The sequence below is a fragment of the Bactrocera neohumeralis genome, chromosome 2 (genome assembly GCF_024586455.1).
Source record: "Bactrocera neohumeralis isolate Rockhampton chromosome 2, APGP_CSIRO_Bneo_wtdbg2-racon-allhic-juicebox.fasta_v2, whole genome shotgun sequence".
Taxonomy (NCBI): Eukaryota; Metazoa; Arthropoda; class Insecta; order Diptera; family Tephritidae; genus Bactrocera; species Bactrocera neohumeralis.
In genome coordinates, this window is record NC_065919.1 from 54,409,454 (window position 1) to 54,432,499 (window position 23,046).

General features: G+C 36.8%; 3 protein-coding genes across 3 annotated transcripts in view; 2 read left to right on the forward strand and 1 right to left on the reverse strand.

The window, feature by feature from the left end:
• Nucleotides 1-258: 258 nt before the first annotated feature.
• Nucleotides 259-4,824, forward strand: LOC126767510 (uncharacterized). Its single transcript, XM_050484993.1, has 8 exons — nucleotides 259-906; nucleotides 975-1,134; nucleotides 1,197-1,458; nucleotides 1,527-1,665; nucleotides 1,719-1,848; nucleotides 1,908-2,585; nucleotides 2,892-4,193; nucleotides 4,631-4,824. The coding sequence occupies exons 1-8, from the start codon at nucleotides 651-653 to the stop codon at nucleotides 4,806-4,808; spliced, it is 3,105 nt and encodes a 1,034-aa protein (XP_050340950.1). The 5' UTR covers nucleotides 259-650; the 3' UTR covers nucleotides 4,809-4,824.
• A 4,600-nt stretch (nucleotides 4,825-9,424) lies between these two features.
• Nucleotides 9,425-16,500, forward strand: LOC126761468 (uncharacterized). Its single transcript, XM_050477685.1, has 7 exons — nucleotides 9,425-10,142; nucleotides 10,208-10,379; nucleotides 10,457-10,636; nucleotides 13,200-13,236; nucleotides 13,891-14,184; nucleotides 14,247-14,544; nucleotides 16,157-16,500. The coding sequence occupies exons 1-7, from the start codon at nucleotides 9,428-9,430 to the stop codon at nucleotides 16,498-16,500; spliced, it is 2,040 nt and encodes a 679-aa protein (XP_050333642.1). The 5' UTR covers nucleotides 9,425-9,427.
• A 2,481-nt stretch (nucleotides 16,501-18,981) lies between these two features.
• Nucleotides 18,982-23,046, reverse strand: part of LOC126768084 (protein similar-like) — a gene marked incomplete at its 5' end in the record, with an annotated part of 55,485 nt that continues 51,420 nt past the window's right edge. The window contains one exon of the mRNA XM_050485977.1: nucleotides 18,982-21,252. Within this exon, the coding sequence (XP_050341934.1) occupies nucleotides 20,548-21,252 (705 nt within the window). The remainder of the gene's footprint in view (nucleotides 21,253-23,046) is intronic.

Here is a 23,046-nt window from a genome sequence, read left to right on the forward strand (position 1 = left end):
TTTCTCTTGAGGTTCCTAAGAGACGGTTCCGCTCTAAGCAGTTTCTGCAGAGATGGTTTCCCAGAAATCAACCTTGCAGTTACCTAGCAAGGAGTTTGGTGAACGAGCCATACAGTGACAGTTTAAGGTTACGCAAGTCAGAATCGGTTGAGAACGGCTATATTCGTGTCTTCTGTCGACTGAACTCGACACTCATCTCTATAAAATCACTTTGGATTTCGATTTATGGCATAGGTTTTCATAACATTGGATTTGTTTTCATTTCTCTTAAAATAATTGAAAAAATTACAATTAAGTTGTGTGAAAAATTATATTTTAAATAGGGATTTTTCGATTTATTAAATATATTGTATACGTTTTTAGGAAAATTTGTCGAAAGTTATCGGGTATTACTTTCGAAAACCATATTCGTTGCAGCATTTACGAAAACAAAAAAATTAACAGCCAGCGTCTTAAAATATTGCAAAATCGATAGAGGTTATAAAGAAAATTCTAAATAAAAAAAAATTAAATAACAAAAAGAACAGTGCAGACAGCGTTTTAGCAACCCTTAAGCTTTCAGCTACAGTAAATACCTGTATTAAATGACCGAAATTGCAGTGTGAGGCAAGAACTCTCGGCAACTCAAAGAACGGGCGCCACACATCAAAATGGTCACAGGTTACATATTCGATATAATCGTAGTGCGTATTGACACGCCTATGCAAAGGTATGACGATCCTAATCTCTTCGCTGTCGACGTCAACTACAACAACGTTTCGCTGAGCATCACCGCCAGCCGTATCAATGTGGCCGAGTTTCGCTCCGGACGCAGTTATGAATTCGAGTCGACGCCAGATGAGCTGCGCGCCGACATGGAGGCGCGTCCACTCAAGCTAACCGTCAAATATGATAACGTCATTGTAGGCAAGTGAATGCGAAGAGGAGACTCCACTGGAGTTTTATTATTCATAAGTTATATTTTATGTCCATAGGCTCCGGTGCGATGATTTGGCCGCCTTCGGTGCTTAATAAAGTATCCGACGCAGCTAGCGAAATCACGCATGTCGATGAGTGTGAGCTCATGTTCGACGAAGACAAAGTGGGTACTGTTGAGGTGATCGTGCGCTTGCAATGTAAATGTCAAGAAAATTGGTAAATCACGGCGAACGATTCTTTCATCCATTATATACAATTGTTTTATATTTGCCCCCTAGTGATGACTTCATGGCCGATCGCGATGATATTCGTCACCACTTGGACAAGGTAATCAACCCGCATGATATTCTCTTTGTAGTTGGCGATACTGCCAAAGAAGACGAATGTACTGGTCTCCTGCCCGATACAAATCACACCTGTGATGGCGATCGTTACACGACAGCGCTCGACTTGTCACGCTATCGTGCGATCAACGGACGACTGGTGCCGACGCCCGATGTGCTAAATACCTGCGGTAATACGGAGTGCTGCGAGTTGAAGGTTTGTGCCTTTGAAATACCGACTTTAGGTTGTGTAAAGTAATATTGGGGGCTTATGTACCTTTATAGAAAATGTCCAACACATATCAGAAACTGATCGAATCCATAGCGGCGGCGAACGATAAGCGCTCGTGCCGGGCAAGCACCCACATACGTGAATGCCCGCACGACAATAAATATTCCTCGAGTAGTACTAGGGATAGTTCAGGTAAACGAATAATGGTTAGTTGTGGGTTTTAGTGATATTTTCTTGTTGTACAGATTGCAGATTTCCATGCTCTTGCTTCGCCAATCAACACTCGGAGAATGGCGCATTTGCGGGCGAAAAACTCATTAATATTTGTCCACAAGCAGCGCCGAATACTAACCAGACGGTGATGCACACACCGAGGTAAAACATAAGTATTTCGATTAATATTGGAACTGCTAGGAGACTTCATAATTTTCCAGGCTTTGTCCAGTGTGCAAAGAGAATATCTCTTGGCTACCGAAACTTGCCTGCTGTCCTAAATGTGGCTACAAGCCCGTACCATATGTGGAAGAGAAGCCATACAATGAGAAAATGACCGCCGATCAAATACTACAAGAGTACTTGGACAAACAATCGAGTGGCACTGATCAGAAGTTAAGCGACTGCTGTCGTCATGATGCTGGCGAAATGCCATCAACCGCGGAGAAGAAAGAATGTCGCTGCACTTGTAAAAATGGCAAGACTTGCGCCCATTGCCGCATACGTAAGCTGTGTGAAGATATCTTCCAGCCACCGCGACCGCCAGAAGAACCAGAACCGGATTGTGGCAAGTGTGAATCGGATGAAATGTTCAATGTATGCAAGACCAGCAGTAAAGACTGTCGTCCTTATCTGGCACGCGTATTCTCGGAGCTAAGAGATTTATATGATATAAAGAAGGCACAGTATAAACCCTTCAAACAAGATGAACGTTGCGAAAAAGAGTTGCAGGGCTCAGGTGGTGTCCAAAAGAAACGACCACCACAAGATAGTGCTGATAAATCAGAGAAACAGAAGAGAAGTCCACAGGAGGAGGAGCAACCATCCAGACGAAAGAAAAAAACTCGAATGAGAACTAAGCCGAATGAACCCGAGCAAACCAAGAGGGATAAAAAAGCGTGAGTACAATTGGCAATACTTTAATGCTGTATTTTGAACTACAATAAGTTCGCTTAAGTAATCACCATTTACGGACTTAGTACTCGCGTCGAAAGGCTAAGGGTGGCCGCAGAGTGGATGCTCAGAGCTGAGCCGAACGTTCGGTTCAGCTTTAAGAATCCACTCTGCGGGCTCTTTTAAGTACCCAAACCGCCAAAGTATCTCAAAAAGGTCGGATTTTTTGTGAGGAATTTAAACGGACTTTACTGTAAACTAAAATACATACATATATCTAAATGTAATATAATTATAACTTCTTTCACCAGCTACACGTATGGCGGCGATCGCTCTTTCCCAATCAAGGACGCTCGTCACTTGAAGTGCGTCAACGGCTTTAACATCGGCAAAAAGAATGTGCCACGTAACATGGGTTGGTTGTGGAATTTGGATACGAGTGGCAAAAGACGAGGTTGGAAACCGGGCGCCATACGCAAACCAATTAAAGAGATCATGAGATTCTTCCTAAAAGACTATCCCGCCGATACGATACGCGTCTCCCAATACGCGTATCGCGATCAAGGCAAAGGTGATGGTAAAGAGTGCGAGGAGGAGATGGTACAAAGACCCACATTACATATTTGTAAAAAGAATGATGAGTACTTTATAACACTGCGTCCACTGAAAGACGCCGAAGCTTTAAAGGAATGCGCCGATCCCTACCTCAACATGAAACCCATACAATTTAAGATAACCAAAAATCCCTTAATGGTCGAAATGAGTAAATTGAAACGCTGCCTCAAACAAATGGGATTTGCCAAGTGTACTTGCCACAAACCAGTGATTGAGTGTTTCTGTCGAAGTTTCTTGGATAAGAAGCGATTGGAGTATCAGGTCAGCAAGGAATGTCGCAAGCGTGAAATACCCTGTTGTAATAGCACGCTGGTGCTATCCGACACCACCGACTCGGATGTGGAGTTTGATTTTGGTGTAACACCACCAGCTGGCGTTATTAAACCGGAGCGTCTCAAAAAGCCTAACCTAGTCAACCATGGTACACAGTATGTGGAGAACGACTGGAACATACAGCCTAAGTATCCAATGCCACCTAACAGATTCATGAAGGCATACAACTGTGCAACTGGTGCACATTACGATTTCAGTGGAGGTGGTTGGGGTGGTTATGGTGGTGGACCTGGAGGCGGTTGGGGTGGTGGTCCTGGCGGAGGTTGGGGCGGTGGCCCCGGTGGCGGCGGTGGCTGGCGTGGAGGTAGAGGTGGTTGGGGTCCTGGCGGTGGCAGAGGTGGTGGTGGTGGTTGGGGACCAGGTGGTGGTCGTGGTGGCTGGGGTCCTGGTGGTGGTAGAGGCGGCTTTGGACCGGGCGGCGGTAGAGGTGGTGGTCCTGGTGGTTGGGGTCCAGGTGGTAGAGGTGGACGCGGTGGTGGCCGAGGTGGTTGGGGAGGCGGTGGTCCAGGTGGTGGACCCGGTGGCGGACCTGGCGGTCCTGGTGCAATCGGTCCAGATGGCAAACCAATACCCGGTGGTGGCGTTGATATGATGAAATATTTGAAACAAGGCAAAGGTGGTGCTGGCGGTGGTGGAGGTGGTCCTGGAGGATCTGCATATCAAGCGTAAGTGCCATAAAAGCAAAGCATTCGTAGCGCTGTGTTCATATTACCTCTAATCAAAATAAAAATCAAAAAAAGCGCAATAATTTAAAAGCTCCGAACAGTTTTCGAATAGTAATTGAAGCAGATACACTTTATCAAGTATTGAGTTATTTCAAACATTCCCGGACTTATTGGACATGATAAATTTAAAGTGTTGGCGCAATATCATTAGCCAAATTGTTTTGCTTATTCCAAATTTTTGTACGAAATTATTAGTTAACCATTTAATAAGTTTAATGTTTTAATAAACATATTTACGCCTAGGCAAATGGAAATGCTTTTGTCTTGAAAGGAAGGTGATTGGGCTTCCACTATTCGAGAACTGGACACGGAACGTAAATCAACATACAACGGATTTTCATAAATATTTTTGTTTTCTCACTCACTTCTATGTATAGGCGACTGCGGCGTGAGCGTTTAACAGAAGTGCCTCCACCTTTGCTCTGTATGATTGATCGTCGTAGAAAACCGGATCCCTGTTATTATCCATGTTACTCACCCTGCTATCCGTCTTGCTACTCACCGTGCTATCCGTGTGGCGATTGTTGTTATCCGTGTCCAGAACGAATATGTTGATTGTTGTTATTTATAAAATTAGAAAAGTGAAAAAAAATTAATTGAGACTTTTGATTTTTTCAGTGAGAGCTCTGGTTTCTGTGGTAGTTCTCTATTATGAAGGCTTACAAGCATGGTTGAGAGTTTTTTTTGTAGATTTAACGTTGTTGTTAAGCTAGCTTTCAGACTTTGTTGTAAGAGTTTCGAGATCTTGGAAGCTTTTAAAAATTTGTATAAGGCGGTGACTTTGTCGAAACCTTTAATTTTCAGGGGAATTTTCAACTCTGAACAATCACTTGAAAATAAAGTATATTAAAGACGTGTCTGTATGTTTCTATTAATTTACATACATTCTACATACATACATATATGCATACATATATATTTATGCAAATTTTCGCACTATTAATCAATTTCGCTGACGCTCCGGTAAATAAAATGTTTAAAAAATTCGCAACAGTTATCAACAGACACACATACGTAATCCATTATTTAACAGATTTTTTGTTCAAGATAATCACGTTTGTTCGTGAGGGCAATGAACATTTACAAGTGTTGAACTAAATAATCTCCGATTCAATCTTAATGTGGAAGTAAGGTGGTATATGGTTTCATCCGCATCTGTATTTTGGGAGCCAGGTCGCGAGTTCGACGACTGCTTGTTTGACGACAGGAGATATTTCGTTTTGCCCTCATTCACTGCCAATCCCATTTGCTTTGCTTTCTTATCCAGTCTGGAGAAAACAGAACTCGGTACACACTAGGGCTCTAAACTTATTCGAATAACCTGAAAGCCGATTATATGAAAATCCGGTTAGTAACAGTTTGTATGAATATTAACCGATTAATACCATTCGAAGAGTTTTAAGATTGCGTCTGAACATTGCGACTGACTATTCAAATAGTCGTCTACTGCGTGGAATAGTCGACGACCTATGACTATCCGGATAATGCCCTAACCGGTTAAACCAGTTAGTCGATTAGTCGAATAACAAGAGCTTTAGTACATACAGAAACAGATAAGGTTCACCTTGGGATATATTCATTATTTTTGTGTGAAGAGTTTTACGAAACAAAATGAAATAAAATAATTTTTCTAGGTAAAAACAAATTAAGTTATGCTAGGTATTACGACAGAATATCGCGCCTAAAATCTCCCATGTACAATTTGAGCCCAAGTATTTTTTGTACTTCAACTACATATATCATCTGAAAAGTGAGAGTCAAGTTGTTTTAACCTTAACTCGCTTCGCTCTATGTGCTCTTGAAAATTCCCAAAAAGATCCAACATTTTCGAGCTAAATTTTGTTCAGCGATGAGCCTCTCATTTCTGGATCAATGGTTATGTAAAAAAGCAAAATTGTCGCATTTGGGACGAAGAGCAACCTGAAGAGATTCAGAAACTGGCATTTCACTTAGGAAAACAAACGTTTTGGTGCGGCCCGGTGAAATCATCGGTGGATATTTCTTCAAATATGATGCTGGTGAAAACGTAACCGTCAATAGCGACCGTCATCGCGTCATTATAACCGACTATTTGATATCTGAAATTAAAGCTCGTGATCTCGGCGATATTTGGTTCCAACAAGACGGCGCCACTTTCCACTCATCCCATCAATCAAAGGATTTATTAAGAGAACAGTTCGGTGAGCAGATGATTTCACGTTTTTGGCCGATCGATTGGCCACCAAGATCGTGGCAAAATCACAACGTTATTATTTTTCCTGTGGGGATATGTAACGTTTAAAGTCTATGCGGAAAATCCCGATTCATTTCTGGCCTTGGAGCAAAACTTCACGGGTCATTCGCCAGTTACCAGTCGAAATGCTCTAACGAGTCATCGAAAATTGGACTCAACGGATGGCTCATCTGAGACGTGGCCGCGACCAACATTTCAAATAGATTATCTTCAAAAAAGAAATGTCCAAGAATGTTCCTTCGAATGATAATAAACATTCTCCATTAAATTTGAAGTGTCTGTGTTTTTTAGACACAGAAACTTTATTTTCTTCTTAAAAAGTAGGAAACGTCGAAATGAATCGCCCTTTATATTGGCATTCTACAAAGAGAGCATGATTTCGACACTACTATTAATTACTTTCTATAAACCAGGGTACTTTTGGCATATAATCACATATATAAAATATAATTGGCGATTATTCCTATGACTACCGGAACTTTTCTGACATTTGTGGTGTGTTTAAAAATTTTCAGACTTCGGACGGCTCATGTATTTTAGATAGGCCTCTTAAGTAGCCCCTCAAAGCACGATCGGCAGGTTTCAAGTTGCCCATCGGCAGGCGATAACTATTGGAAGAAATGTATTTTAGATTTTTTGGTCCGTAATTTGAAGACTCTGAGTATAATAGTGTTTAAAAATGCAAAATTCGCTAAATTTTCCACGGCGAACAGTGAACCTCTGAACTGAATACACGTTCTGCGCTGGTACAATATCCGCACAAGTGGAAACTCGTACTCAAAATAGTTGTGCAAAAATATCTTCCAATTAATTTTAGTTTTCGCAAATATTACAGGTGAGTTTGTCATCCAATTTGCCAAAAAGGCATAAACGTTTGCACACTTCTCTAATAAACAAACACTTAATCATTTTATGTTTTACGTGTGAGATCTGCAGAGCGGAACCTTTCGCGAAGTTATTCAAGAGAAAAGATAGATCATTTGAAAATACTAACAAAGTAATGCTACTTATTATATATGTATGTACATATTCTTTGTTTGGGATCTACGAGAGCGGTTTCAAAATCATACGACTTTATAATATAATAGTAAATTCTTCACACACCAAGTTTGTATTGGAGAAAAAGAGGTGTCATTGGGTCCCTAACTATAAGAGTGTATCATTTATTTGAAGCGTAAACAACATAATCATTTTTCATTCAAATAAATCGAACTTTGTGCCAGAAAATTGTTTTTGCGGAAAGTTGTTTTTATTACTTTAATCTGTGGAAAACACTAGGAGAAGGTCATCGTGTTTTGGTGGAAGTGTATGATGAACATGGTTTAGCTGAACGAAGATGCCAAAAGTGGCTTCTCCGATGTAAAAGTGTTGATATTGGTGGTTTGAAAGACGAAAAACGTCCTTGGCGGCTAAAAAAATTCGAAGATGAGGAATAGGTAGCATTACTAGATGAAGATTGTTGTCAACTAGATGATTCGAGAGTCGCTCAAGTAGTCATTTCATAACGTTTAAAAACAGATTGGACGTTATACGAATTGAAATCAAAAGACCTTAGAAGACGATTTCACATGTCAGATTTGCGGCTGGAACGCTACAAAAATAAGTCAATCTTTGCATCATATTCTCACTGGTATTGAAAAATCGATCCATTCCGACAACCATTAATGCAAGAAATCATTTGTGAAACCTGGCCAACCAGCCAAAACAACGACAAAGCCGAATATCCATGACTCTCAAGTTATGCTCCGTATTTGGTAGGATCAGAAGGTTGTACTATATTATGAACTTTGGTAACCAGACGAAACTTCATCAAAGTTAAGTGAGTGATTGTCGAAAAACTCCTGGAATATCAACTAAACACGAGGCATCCATCATTACTACGCTTGCCCTCATGTTTCAAGACCGGTTAAAAACTAAAACAGCGGATCCGAAGTTTAGCTTCATCTGCCTTATAGCCCAAACCGTACTTCTTTTGACTAACATTTGTTACGGTCGAAGCAGAACGCATCCACTGGAATGCGGTTCACACTAGAACTGGGCAACAAAAATTTTGCTCGATACATTCTTGGCCACCGCCGGCGCAGTTTTTTTGCGTTGGAATACACAAATTGCCAGAAAGATGGCAAAATGGTATAGCTTCAGATGGGCAAAACCTTGAATATTACTACTGAGCTACATGTACATACACACATAATAAAACATAATAATTTTGTATAAAAATATTGTAGACGTATCAGATGTTCAGGGGGTCAGGCCGTAGTTTCGAATTTCGACCATCAAATTTTGTCGAGGAGATGACGGAAATGCTCGTAACATATCTTATGTATCAACTCAGTGGATCTGCCTAGACTTTGTTACAAGAGAACTACCTGCAAAGGAGGCAAAAACATCCCTTGTCAAGCGAAGAAAATAAAACAAAAGCAATCGTTAGCTGTCTTCCCAGCCAATTTGACTCTTTAACACCCTTTCCTATAACAGATTTTTATTGTTTTTTGAGGTAGAGAGCCTGACCTATCTACACCCAAAGATAAACCATCAAAACTGAAAATATGTTAACTACTTACTCACGGTACATTACGATTTCGACAAATGCTTGGCATTATTTAAAAAAAAAACATTTTTTAGTAAAAAAAACTTTGTGTTTTTCAGACATAAATATTTTCACGAATTTACCCAAACCACCTGCAACCGCCGCCGACACTGTGTCGGCCCAAGCTTAGCTTGATGGTGCGCGTGAAGCATGAAAAGCCCGCAAATGTAGACATCGTCACCGTTTGCCACCCTTTTCTAACACAATTTCGACTTTATTATTACTTTTTCAATTGCCAACATTTAATCGTCACAGTTTATTTATGCTTTTGGTTCATATAAACAACGCGGTGTTGCATGCGACCGCCTTCAGATCGCTGCCAAACGTTTGCGAGACAACATCGCGGAGAGAATGTGTGCGAATTTCGACACGAGGCTTTGGTGGAGGGACCACCAACGCACCAACAGTGTTTTGCTATTATTGCTGTTGCTTTTGCAGCCAACGTTCATACAAACTTTGCATGAAATGCTGCACGAGAATAGTTTTGATTATTTAAGAATTAAGCGCAACAACAATTATGCAAATACAACGATTATGCCTGAACGCCAAGCATCCAGTGAAGACAGTGGAGTGGTGCATTACTTTCGGTTTCACGACTTTGAACCGCGTGCGCTGAGCAGCTACACTTGGAGCGCAACGACCAGCAGACCAACAGTGGAGGTGGAAAGAAAATCGCTTAGCAGTGAGGAAAGTGCTAAGGCGTTCGGCAAAACTGTACCAGAAGAGCGCAAGCCGCGTGGTATACACTTTGAGGCGGACGGCAAGGATCTTGCCATCAATCTGGAGTTTATCATACCGTTCCTGCGTGTACCGATCGCGCGCAGTGTGCAAATCACACAGGCGGCTTTTCGTAAATTGGCCGATTTGAATTCGGATACATTGCTGCTTAGCAGTGGCTTCGCAATTGTGGGTGCTATTATTGCGGTGGTTTTAAAAGCCGTGACCACGCCTACGCTGGTTGGGTATGGTTATAAAAAAGCCACGCGTGCTGCCGACTTCATGGATGACTTGAATTTCGCCAGTTATGCACCGGCGGCCGATCAGAGTGATACAGTGACGAAATCTAGTAAGTACTCTCAATTATATAAGGCATATTATTTGAAATATATGTATATATTTCTCAATTTTCAGTTATCAAGGGACATGATATGCTAAATGCTTTGGAGCATAATCTATATGTAAACCATATGAATGTGAGCGTTTGCGCTCAGCGCGCGATCTGCAGTTATGTGCAACAAGCCACTACAGGCGTACGCGCAGGATTGGGTTCACCCACTGAGCGCATAGTCGATGGGCTCATCAGGTTTGTTAAATGGCATGCTGCATACCAAGCAAGTTTATCTATTTGACTAATCTTCTTTTTGTTTTTTTGGCGCTCAGTTTGGATCTGCTGCAGAACTATTTGAATGGCACCGCTTTGCAAAATGCTATAGACACGGGTCGTGCGCACGCTGACACTAGCTGTGAGCTCATGTATCGCGACTGTGAATGGCCGAAATTGCAAAATAAAGCTTGGGAAATAGCAAAAAAGTTTCTGGTTAGATATTTTGGTAAACAGCTGTAGTGGTTTCAATGACCACACAATCAAGTTCTGTTTGTTGCGCTATGATTGTCCAAGTAATGCTGAAAAATTGATGTAGTTTTTTTATAATCTTGAAATAGTATAAGATTTTTATACATGTTCTTCTACGAGTTTAAGTGCCAAAAATATATGTTTATTTATTTTTTAACTGAATTATTTCATAAATTAACTGTTGTTCAATTCACAACCTGTCATAAAGCATCGTAAAATCGTAAAATTATAAATTTTTACACTTGTTTTTTTTTTTATAATTTTACGATTTTACGATGCTTTACGACAGGTTGTGAATTGCTCATGTGTTTTTCCAGAAAGCGTCGTTAAGACTTCGTTAGTTTATTTTTCAGTATATTGACATATAAGGTTGTCAAATATCTCCCTTCCGTTATTTTGCTCTTTATTGAATGCTTTATAAAAAGTGTTGCAGTGATCGGTTTTAGTTAAAATATGCACCGTTTCGTTCGATAATCTGTTTCCATCTAGACGGCAAGCCCCTCTCCTTATTTGCGAAAAACTCGTACGGCCACTTTTCACAAGCCTCTTTCGAGTTAAACTTTACACCAACAAGGGCGTTTGTCATGGACAGGAACAGGTGGTAATCACTTGGCGCTATATCTGGGCTATATTTTGGATGCGAGAAAGCCTCCCATCCGAGCTCCCGTAGCTTCTGACGAGTCATCAACGAAGTGTGTGGCCTGGCGTTGTCCTAGTGGAACAATTCGGGCATGCTTCAAGCGGTTCTGTTGTTCGCGGTAGATTGTAGAATTAAGCGTCTGGACATATGGGAGCAGCTCCTAGTGGATGTTTCCCTTTTAACGGTCCAGAAGGTTTTTTTGCGTCAAATGATGCGGCACCCGAACATCAAGTTTTTTTGTGTATCCAGCCTTCTGCAGATGATTTAAAATGGTTTGGTGACTAACTCCCATCTTCTGAGCGATGTCACGAGATACCACATGCCAGTCTGACTCGTTGTTTTCCATGATTTGATCGGTATTCGGCGTCACAGATCTTCTGCTGGCTTATCCATGGTGTCATTTTCACCCGCTCTGAATCGTCGAAACCATTCCTCCGCAGGTTATCACCTTGACTCCCAAAACACAGTTTGCCATAAGAATACTGGTTTCGAAGTATTTCTGTTTGTTAATACTTATGTGGGCAAAAACTAGTAAGACTTTTTTATATTTCGCGCGATAACCTATTCCTCGAAATACTTCTTTTTTCTAGGTTAGTATGACCGTCAGTGACATCATTCGGCACCAAGTTTCCGATACCGAAACGATCAAAATGTTGGAGACAACCTTCCGTGATAACGAGAACGAGCTGACGAAGAACCACATCCAGAACGTTCATTCAACTGATGATGAACACGTCAATAAAATAACAGAAAAGGTACTTAAGAATCGACGATTTGCAGTCAGAAATCTTACTGGCATCGTTGGATTATCGTAAGGATCACTGAAAATCAGTTTGAAAGATCATTTTAGCCTAAGAAAAGTGAAAGCACGATTGGTTTCAAAAGCACTCAATTTTTTCGAAAAACAGCGTTGTGTGAACGTCTGCGAAACAATGCTTTCCGACTACCAGGATGTCAGGAAACGTATTATTACTGGCGATGGGTCTTGAATCTATGTTTAAGACTCGGAAACAGACGATCAATCGTCCGACAATCGTGGCAAGGTGAGCCAAAAAACAGGTCAAAACAGAACAAAAATCATGGTTATGTTGACAGTTTTCTTCGATTATCAAGGTGTGGTGCACTTCGAATTCCTTTCGACTGGCCAAACTGTCAACAAGAAATACTATTTGAGTGTTATGCGTCGTTTGCGCAAGGCTATTTGTAAAAAGTGACTGGAATTATGGGCCGACAACTCTTAGTTTTTGCATCCACCATCCCATAATGCATTGACTCCTCCTGAGTTTATCGTGTTTCAACCACCGTATTCGCCAGATTTCTCTCCGTGTGACTTCTGGCTATTCAGCAAACTCAAACGACCGCTCCGGGAATACCGTTTTAAGTCAATTAAAGAGATTAAACGCGAATCGCTACGCGCATTGAAGGCTATTCCGCAAATTGACTTCAACAACTCTTTCGAGGATTGGAAAAAAAACGTTGGCACAGTTTATTAGGGTTTAGGGGGATTACTTATTTGGGAATTACATCGATTTTGAAGAATAAATTGTATGGGTGAGCAGACAAGATAAAGTAATTTTGTTACACTACAATGCATCTACACACAACGGTAAATGAACTCGGGATACAATCAAAGTACTTAGCTGAGAACTCTTACCCCACCCGCCATATTCACCAGACTTAGTACTTTCCGATTACCATTTCTTTTCGTCGATGGAACACTTTATTGGCTGAGCAGCAGCACTTCGATTTCTACACCGAAATCGAAAATTGGGTGTCTGAATGGTTTGCTTCAAAAGACAAACATATCTATTGGCATGTTATCCACAACTGTCAGAAAGGTGTTTTAAATGTGTAAAAAGCAATATATAATACTTTGATAAATTTTTGTTTTACTTTTCATTCAAAATTAGTCTTATGTTTTCACAAATCAACCAACATTTCATACCGGTACACTATAGATCATCTCCAGCCGCGATTCAACTATTCCCAAGATATTTTTCATTATTTTTAAATTATTTCCATAATGGACCTTCGCCAGGCGCAAAGGTTTAGCATTTAGTAAATAATTTTTAATATCTACAAAGTATTTTTCGAAACTCATTATACATATTATGGTGCATACTTATTTAATTGTTTGTTTGTAAGCGCATTATTCCTTCCTCTTTTCTATTTAAAGCTGACCTTGATGTCAACAAACTTTGCACAAGTCTTATGACATGCAAATTACTTTCATTTGTACATAGTCATGTCTTAATGCATTCATATCTAGATCAAGAGTTAAATCACTTCACGAAATCGTCACACACTTAGATGATTTACAAAAACTCAGCAAAAAGCTAGGCGCTAAATACATAACAAATAGGAATTAGCTCACCTCTTTAAAGAGCACACCACACATGTGCAAATAACTGCACTTAATATGGACCCATTACATGTGATTACCCGAATAAAGTAGTGCAAACGCAGATAACCAAAATTGTACAGTCCAATTAATGTGTGCTTCAGACGAGCAGCAGAGCATGTCACATATGTGTTGAAATGTGAAGCATTTCCTTACTTCGGCCTCATATATAACCAAATTCTTCCCGAAATTTGTTGTAGAAGCGCTTAGACCAACAATCGAGGCACACACGTGTTAAATTACGGTTTAACTCAAAATATTTTCAAATATCTCTGGTGAATATGCAGCTAAATGCTTTAATAGTGGCGCTTTTGCCATTGGCTGCTTACGCAACGGGCGCTGCCAATATTCTCTTACCGACCGAAGACAGTGGACCAAAAAGATTTTTCTCATTTCGTCCGCTCGGTGATGATGTGGCGATGGGACTGGATTTCGAGTTACCTTTTCTTAAAGTGCCAATTAAGCGTTATGTAGACAAGTACGGCAACTCTCCGGTAATATTAATCACGTGAAATATTATGCTGCCAATATATGCAGATTTTTGTATTATTTGCAGGCTATGGTGAACATCAATACAGCAGCTTTGATCACCAGTGGTCTAATGGCCGGTGGCAGCCTGATTGTGGCGCATCTTCTGCGTTCACTTCGTTTTCTCAAAGGACGTTCGGCTGAGGATGAAGAGACGACATATTTGGAAAATGGCATCAAAAAGACTGACAAGAAATTGTTTACTGATGAAGAAACAGTGAAAAGAGAGAAACGTTACGCTGATTCAAAAAATCATTTTTACGATGCCAAAAATCTTTTCGATCACTTCCGTTTAGTCTATAAAAACGACACTGGCGAGCGAATTGGTAAGATGATTTTGCTTTTCTGGGGGTTATGAGTAGCTCGTATGCAGAAGGGATCACTGAACCGTCATGTGGCCTTCTCGGCTGGCTTCCTTGTAGCGTAATCTGTAATTATATTTTATTTTACTACTGAGACCTTCTGATTCGGACTCTCTCCCAGAAAGAAACGTCGGAGACCCTAAAAATTATATCTATAAATCGACCGTCATTTAAACTGAACTGAGACTATTTAACCATGTGCGTCCGTCTGTGTGCATATATGCTAAGTAGTACCTCATTTTTGAGATATCTGAAATTTTGCACACGTCCTTTTCTCCGCAAGAAACTGCTCATTTGTCGGAACCACCGATATTGGACTACTATAGCGTATAGCTGTCAAAGCTATCAAGAAATAACTGTCTCTTAGAATACATTGTAGTTATACTATATTACGAACAACCAGGAGTTGTACTGAAGGGTGATCCACTTCCAGATTCCTACTGTTTTGAGAAAAAAACACAAAACCTTCAAATTTAACAAAGAATGTTTATTATTATTCGAAAGAACATTCTTTAGCATTTATTTTTTTAAGATTATCTCTTTCAAATGTTGACCGTGGCTACGTCTCAGATCGTTCATCCATTGTGTGCAATTCTCGATTGCTCGTTCGAACATTTTGACTGGTAACTGGCGAATGACACGCGTGATGTTTTCTAAAATGCCTGAATCGAAGCGGGATTGTCCACTCAGACTTTCGATTTTACATATTTCCACAGAAAAATGTCTAACGGTTAAATATCACACGATCTTGGTGGCCAATCGACCGACCGCAACGAGAAAATATATTCTCATCGAAGTATTCTCGCTATAAATCCATTGATTGACGCGATGTGCGGGAAGTGGCGCCGTCTTGTTGAAACCAAATGTCACAGAGGTCACAAGCTTCAATTTCGGACATCAAATAGTCGGTTATCATGGCGCGATAACGGTCGCCATTGACGGTTACATTCTCACCGGCATCATTTTTAACCATACCAACCCGTTGTTTTTTCTGGTTGAAATGGCAACTCTTGAATCTCTTCAGGATGCTATTTGTCTCAAATGCGGCCCATTAGACCGTAAATGGGACTCATCGCTGAACAAAATTTGGCTCGAAAACTTGGGATCTTCTTGGAACTTATCAAGACTCCATAGAGCGGAGCGATTTCTCTTTGGAAAGTCGAGCGGCTTCAGCTCTTGCATAAGCTGTATTTTTTACGCTTTCAATTGTGATAGCTTTCATTACCAATTTGATCATAAAATGGCTTAATGATGGGTTGGTTCTCAGAACCCTACCGTAAACTCGCGGATATGCCAACAATAATTAAATTTTTCCTAGCAGGTGGTAAACTATTCTCACAGATTTCAGTATTCAGCTTTAGAGGACGTAAGGTGTAATTTCCCATATACGAATGGCTAGATGCGTAGATTATATACTTAAATGGTTCTTCACGGCTCTTTTGTAAAAGGATTTGAGCCCACAACCCATATACAAATTTCCATACTCACCTAAATATTGATAATTAAAATATTAAAAAAATTGTGTACAAATACTTTCAAATATATTTTTATACAACTACCGCTCTTCCTTCCACAGAGACCACACTACCAAGCCTCTTCGCACGCATCGAAGAGACATTCTTGGATAATAAAATCGACATCGGTGCTTGCGTGCAAAAAACCATTTGCCTGATGCTACAGGAATCCAGTCAAAAAGTGCGTCACGGACAGGCGACCAGCATGCAAAAAATCGTCGATGGTTTGACGAGCTTTTCGTGGGTGTTGGATGTGTTCGCGCCTTACGGCGAGTTGCGAAAAGCGATAAAGGCTGGCAAAACGCATGCGAGTACGAGTTGTGTGGTCGCCTATCCCACATGTCACTGGTCCAATCCGGCAAGTGAACTAACGCAGCTCTTAAGCAACCATGTGAAGTTTGCTTAGCGATACATAACTTGAAAAATTTTTTTTTTTTTATAAATTATTTATTAACATTTTTATACTTACTTTTACTAAGTTCCACTTGAAATAAAAAGAATAATGAGTTTTTTTATTACAATTTACGATTCAATTAATATTTATTTAGCATTAAACTCATAATTTTATATGCATTTATGTGTAGAATATTGCCAAAACAGAAATAATGATAAAAAATAAGTGCGAATAAAATAAGAAAAAACTAAAAATTTGCTTGATTAAATGTTGACTAATGAATAAAAGAGTGAAAAAATTGCCACATAGTAATATGCCTTAAATAACAGTTAGCAGTAACAACTAAATTTGCAGAGTTTACAGTTTTTTGTATATTTTTATTTATTTTAAAGTTTTCTATTTCTAGAAAATATTAAAAATTTACTAATTCTTGGTTATAGTTTTGGTAATAAATGTAGGGGTTTTTTAACATAAACAACATAAACGCTGAGAAAGTTTTTGGTTTTTTGTATGAAAAATTTAATTTTTTAGTTACTTAGTATTTGTGTGTAAGCTTTACAACAATTTATCTTCTACTTGCGAGCGCCGCTTTTCACAAAAAATTTCCAACAATTTCTTTAAACTACTGCCAACGAAATTAAATCAATAAACCCACATATTTTTAGTGCGAAAAAAGTACTTTTGAAAACATGTGAACATCAAATACATACACATTTATATAAGTTCGAAAAAAATTTTAATTGAATGTAAATTGTAATTTTATTTTTGATAACTCTAATATACTATTATAACAAACGGTGCAAAAATTGTCTGATTTTTTTGTAAAAAACGAGCACTTCAAAGTAAATAAATGCGTCAAAACTGTTACAAAGCAAGAGAAAAAAATTTCGGTACTGTACGAATAGAAAATATAGACTGTTATTTAACATAATTTGACGAACTTACAAAAACCTTCTCGGCGTTAAATGCTTTGTAGATTTCCAGAGCATATTTAAAATAAAAATAAAGTGTTTTTGAGTATAACATTTTGTTAACTGTGAAAAAATCTTCCCCTCTGCTTTTATTAAAGTAATGCTTAAACATTTTTTATAATTATTTATGATTTTTTTTATATTTTTTATAACTAATAACTAGCACTTAACTTAGTTTACATATTTTTTTTGTTTTATCATAGTTTTTGTGTGGTTTGAATTTTGAAGATTTTTGGTAGGTTGTCAAAATTGATATTTTTGAAAATTAAACAAAAAAAAAATTATAATAAAAAAAATTAAAAAAAAATTAAAAAAAAAAATTTAAAAAAAATAATTAAAAAAAAAAATAAAAGAAAAAAAAATTAAAATTAAAAGAAAATAAAATAAAGCAACAATAAAAACTAATTAAAAAAAGTAAAAATAGGAAATAAAAAAAAAAAAATAATAATAAAAAATTAAAATATTCAAAATAAAATAAAAAATAAAGCAAATATATAAAAAACTAAAAATAAATAAATAAAAGTAAAAATAGGAAAGGAACGAAATACTAAAAAAATATGAAATAAAAGAATAATTTATCAAAATAAAATAAAAACAAAAATGCAATTAAAAATAGCGAAATGGAAAAAAGTATAAAAATTAACAGAATTTTAAATTAAAATAAAAAAATAACAAAATAATAAAAAATAAAATTAGTTATAAAATAAATAAAAATAAAACAAAACAAACAAGCAAACTAAATATATAATATATATTAAGACTATTATGAAATAAATTAAAAATAAATATCGTAATAAAAATGCATTTAAAAATAACGATATGGAAAAAAGTGTACAAAAAGAAATTAAAATAATATTAATTTAAAACCATAAGAAAATTAAAAAGGAAACTAAACAAGGAAGAATAAATTGTAACTGTTTATTAAGGTTTTATGGATCATTATTAATTTTGGTGTTTTTTTTTTAAATAATGCTTTTAACGAAAAAATTGCCACATGTCAATAAAATGTAAAACTAAAAAGTATGATATAAAACAAAAATAAAAATAACGAAATAGAAAAAATAATAAAAGAATAAAATTTAAAGAATATTGAAAAAAATAATGAAAATATTAAAATAAACAAGCAATAAAAATAAATAAGAAAAAAATATTTTGAAATAAAAAAATTAATAAAAATAAAAATTAAAAAATTATGAAATAAAAAAATTAAAATAAAATAAAATATAATAAAAAAATTAATAAAAATAAAATTAAAAAAATTATGAACTAAAAAAATTAAATTTAATTAATGTTCGTAAAGTCTGTTTTGAACATTACTTTTTTAGTGGTTATTGTAAAAAATAATTATTAAATATTTAAAAAATTTTAATTTTTTGCCACATGTCTAGCGTTTCTTTTTCAATTTATTTTTTTAATAATAATTTTTAGTAAAAAGTTTTATACACAAAAACTATGAAATTTTTAAAATTTATTTTTAAAATTTTTTTGTTGTTAAATTTGTATTAACTTGTTTTTTTTTCAAAATTATACATGTTTGTACGTACTATATAAAGATTTTCACTTACATAACTAACCGCAATGTTTATTTCTGTTTTGGGCAGTAAAAAGTTAAGACTAACAAAGTTTTTAAATGTATATTTACTGTTGTTCTTTATTTTTTTGTTGTTTTTTTTTCTTTTAGTTTTTTATTATAATTTTTTTATTGTTTTGCTGCTGACTCTACACAAATTCTTATTATTTTTATGTGGGTTCTTGATTCGTTTAAAACTTGTAAAGTTGTTGCTATATGTATGTATGTGGCTGCTTGCTTACTTTTAATATTTCTCGAAAATTATAGTAAATTAAGAAAAATCCAAAAACATTAAAATTTTGAACCTGAAAAGTGCAATAATAACACTCAACTTTTTAGGTTAATTCTTATCTGCCAGCACAAATGAAGCGCATTCAAGCAATTTCATCAAGAAAAAAAATATTTTCGAAATTTTTAAAACAATTAGTAAAAAGTACGGTTAGAAACAATTTGGTTTTGAAAGTAATTAAAATTTTTTTTTAATTAAAAAATTTTTTTTTTTAATTTTTTTTTAATTGTGGTTGTTTGTTTCATATCATTCAATTTCAAATTGTCTGGAAACATGTTCTAATGCTTCCATTTTACTGTTTTCGAAAATGAAATTGTTCCAAAAAATCGCTTCATTTATGCCAGCCAAATATTTTACAACCGAAAAACTCTTCAAGCGTTTTTATCTTCCAATATTCAAAATTTTTTCGTGGCATAAGCTTTAAAAATTGTTCTGTTCCAACTCAGTGGTCTGTGAACCTGTTTGCTGTTTTCAATAAGTGTGATTGTATTTCTGTATTTTCTCTACTCTCTATTTCTCTCTATCTGAAATGAAATTAATTGCATTGTGTGTATGTTTGTTTGTAACTGTCCCGTAAGCAAATAAAATATTCGTAAAAAATATTCGTTCCCAAAATTTTCCTCCCTTCCACGTCTTCCGTATTCCTTAAGCTTTTTATGCAAAGCCAAAAGCTCTAGCTTTCTATTCTTCAACAACAAATTATGGCCAAAAGTGGACTTGTACAGCTTTAACTGTACAACAAATCGAAATTTCAAAATTAATAAAGCAAATTTCGTTGCTTGTTTAGAATGTCCGTGACGAACGAATGCCATTCGTTTTTGTTTCCGTTTCCTTTCATTTCTCAATAGCGGTCTACTCCGTCACCGCCATCTTCCGTTCAGCCATCACTTGTAGTTTCCACAAGATATTTGTAAATTTCGCCTACAGTCCCCACGAAAACTTCCGAAATGATAGCTTTATTTACAGTTACGCCGTTAAAATTCGTTTTTTGCGCACGCCAATTGTTTCTGCCCACAACCTATACAATAATTTCCGCATTCCTCTACCCCTCACATATGTACGTGTGTAAATGCATTGAATTTGTTATAAAGCTCTTTCTTAACCCCCAACATAACGTCCCTATTTCGTCTGCCTTGTCATCGTATCTTCGCCGATTTCGTCTTTGTCGTGTGTAAATGTTTGGTTCGTATTTTCTGCGTAGTTTTAGTAGCGCTCATGTGCACCGCTGACTAAGCCATCTCGTGGCTCCAGTTATTGAGCACATGATCGATTTCAGTTGGTCCTAACAGGGGCTCGGTAGGCACAGCGTAATCATCATTACATAAATCCATTATAAACGGTTCCATTAGTGGATTCATATTATCGATGTAAGATGTCAGCGAACCCTTACGACCGCCAGCAGGCTTATTGGTCTTACTCTCGCCTAAACTGGCAATACCGTTGCCTGTAGCAGCTGTTTGCTGTTGTTGTTTCGCTTGTGCCTCACCGAGCAAAGCACGTTGCTTGGCTGCTTTGTTGTTCAAGCATTTCATTAAAAGCATATCCTTGGTGGTGGCCGAGCAACCGCTTGTCGACGTCTTGAAATGTGGGCTGCTAGGTTGTTCCAATTGTAGCTTAATCGGTGAGGCGGCTTCAATCATGCTAATGTCATCTATGCCGCTGTCCGAATTGGATTCAGTGTCGGTCGGTGTAAGGCCAGGTGGGCTTACTTCGCAGCTGCTGCTGCCAATAGAACTTTCGCTACTGCTAGCCGGTCCGAATGGTGGTGATGGCAACACACCGGGTCCGCCAATCATTGGATTGTGACGGTAGTTGCGCAGCAATGCAGCCGTCGATGTCTGACAATGCAAGGGTTTGATGAGAGATGGCGACTGTGCCGACAGTGGTGGCGATGGTGCTTGATCCAAGGAGTCTTCATCCATGAGCATGCCGCTCTGTTTGGTATAGGTGGGTATTGTGTGAATATGGTATTAAGAAAGAGAAGAAATAAGAATAATAAATTAGTTATTTAGTTTTTAAAATTTTTGGAATATATGTAGTTCTTAAAGTCGTTAAAGAATTGGTGTTGAAACACCGCACATGTTCAAAATTACTTTTTTGGAACTTAAAAAGGGAGATAAAATTGAAACTATTTGTTATTCTGTGTAATGTTAAAATATCTAGTACCGTTATTAGTAGAAATATATGTAGAGTATAGTTGTATTTAAAACGTCTGTAATGCTTTAATATTTTAAGTTCTGGACTTGTGCGGTTTTGGCTGAACAACAAATTCTTTTTCGACTTTAATTAGAAATATGATAGCGTTTGACTAATAACATTTCCAACTTGATAAAATTTTTTTATAATAATTTACCGTTTTTATAGTAATTTACCGTTGCAATGGTCATAAGTTAACGTTAGAGAATTTTTCCAAAAAAAAAATATTTTCTTTTTAATAATTTTGTATATGGATCGATTTTGGTTTAACATGCTTGTATAAAATACTCGATATAGGTTTGCGCAAACTTTTTGTTTTCATATAAAATAATAATTTTTATAAAAATATTTTATAAAAAAATTTATAAAAAATACAAACTTAACCTAAGTGTATTTATAATTTCTGTTTTTATTTTTTATAAACTAATTTTGTCAAAGTAGTTCTTAATTTAACAAATTATTGATATTAACATTAGTTTACAATATATTTTTAATTGTAGCTTATTTTTGTTGCATGTTTTTTAAATTTGTATACATATTTTTTGTTGTTGTTTGTTAACCTTTTCAGCTGATTATCAGCTGAGTTCTCTTAAAATAGTTTGTCGAAGTACGTTTACTTTTTCACCAATAATATAATTTTTTTAAACATGATTTGATTAATATTATAATATAATATTGTGGAGTTGCCACCTGAGTTGATACATTTTAAAAATTAAAACTATATATAAAATTTTAAAAAATTATAAATCCTTAAGTTATTTCAAGGCTCAAAATTTAAATATAAGTTGCAATAGGATGACCACCTAGCCATAGATATGATAAGATAAATAGTTGAGGATTACACCTAGACTTAAGGTCTATTGTGCCCTCTCCTAAGTCACCACGAACCACCTAGCCCCAGCATATTGATAAATATCAATATACAACTAGGTGCTAGTGAGGCGATGTGATTCTTATGTGGAAACATGGATCCAAAAGCCTTTATCCTGCTGTGTAGTTAATTAGCAGGTCTTCTAGAGTTTCAGGATCTATGTCGCAGAAGCTAGGCCCATGTTATATAACTGCTTCTTGAGCTTGCGAAGCCGCTGTAGAATTAGGCAAATAGCTTGAGTTTGTCCCTAGGAAGGTTGATTACTTTAAACCTACTTATGTTGTAACACCTATTAGCGGCTTGGCACGGCGCATGCCTGGGGTTGTTACCAATATGTCTCTCTGCCTACTCCTTCTCCTTGCGGAGCCATTAACCATAACTAAGTGGTAAGTTCTAGGACTAGAGTTCAATTATAAATTGGAACAGGGTTGCCAACTGACCTTAGTAATTAAATTGATTTAAAATAAAATTAAAAACAAACGGCATATTTATGAAATGTTTGCTCCACAACAGTGGACACCCAAAAAAGGTTGTTACCGACGAAAACATCAAAAAAAGTCTACAAAATAATTTTGGTTAACCGTAAAGTGAAGTTGTTGCAGATAGTGGGCACTGTAAAAATATCTACTGACTGTGTACATCATATCATTTACGAATATTC

What these genes read in the sequence shown, in the direction of transcription:
- LOC126761468 (XM_050477685.1), top strand. Translation starts at nt 9,428, where the DNA reads ATGTGTGCGAATTTCGACACGAGGCTTTGGTGGAGGGACCACCAACGC. An exon ending in TGATACAGTGACGAAATCTA is followed by an intron (nt 10,143 to 10,207) that starts GTAAGTACTCTC and finishes CTCAATTTTCAG; the next exon opens with TTATCAAGGGACATGATATG. An exon ending in AGATATTTTGGTAAACAGCT is followed by an intron (nt 10,637 to 13,199) that starts GTAGTGGTTTCA and finishes ATTCAAAATTAG; the next exon opens with TCTTATGTTTTCACAAATCA.
- LOC126767510 (XM_050484993.1), top strand. Translation starts at nt 651, where the DNA reads ATGGTCACAGGTTACATATTCGATATAATCGTAGTGCGTATTGACACG. An exon ending in CGGAGTGCTGCGAGTTGAAG is followed by an intron (nt 1,459 to 1,526) that starts GTTTGTGCCTTT and finishes GTACCTTTATAG; the next exon opens with AAAATGTCCAACACATATCA. An exon ending in GGAGGATCTGCATATCAAGC is followed by an intron (nt 4,194 to 4,630) that starts GTAAGTGCCATA and finishes TTCTATGTATAG; the next exon opens with GCGACTGCGGCGTGAGCGTT.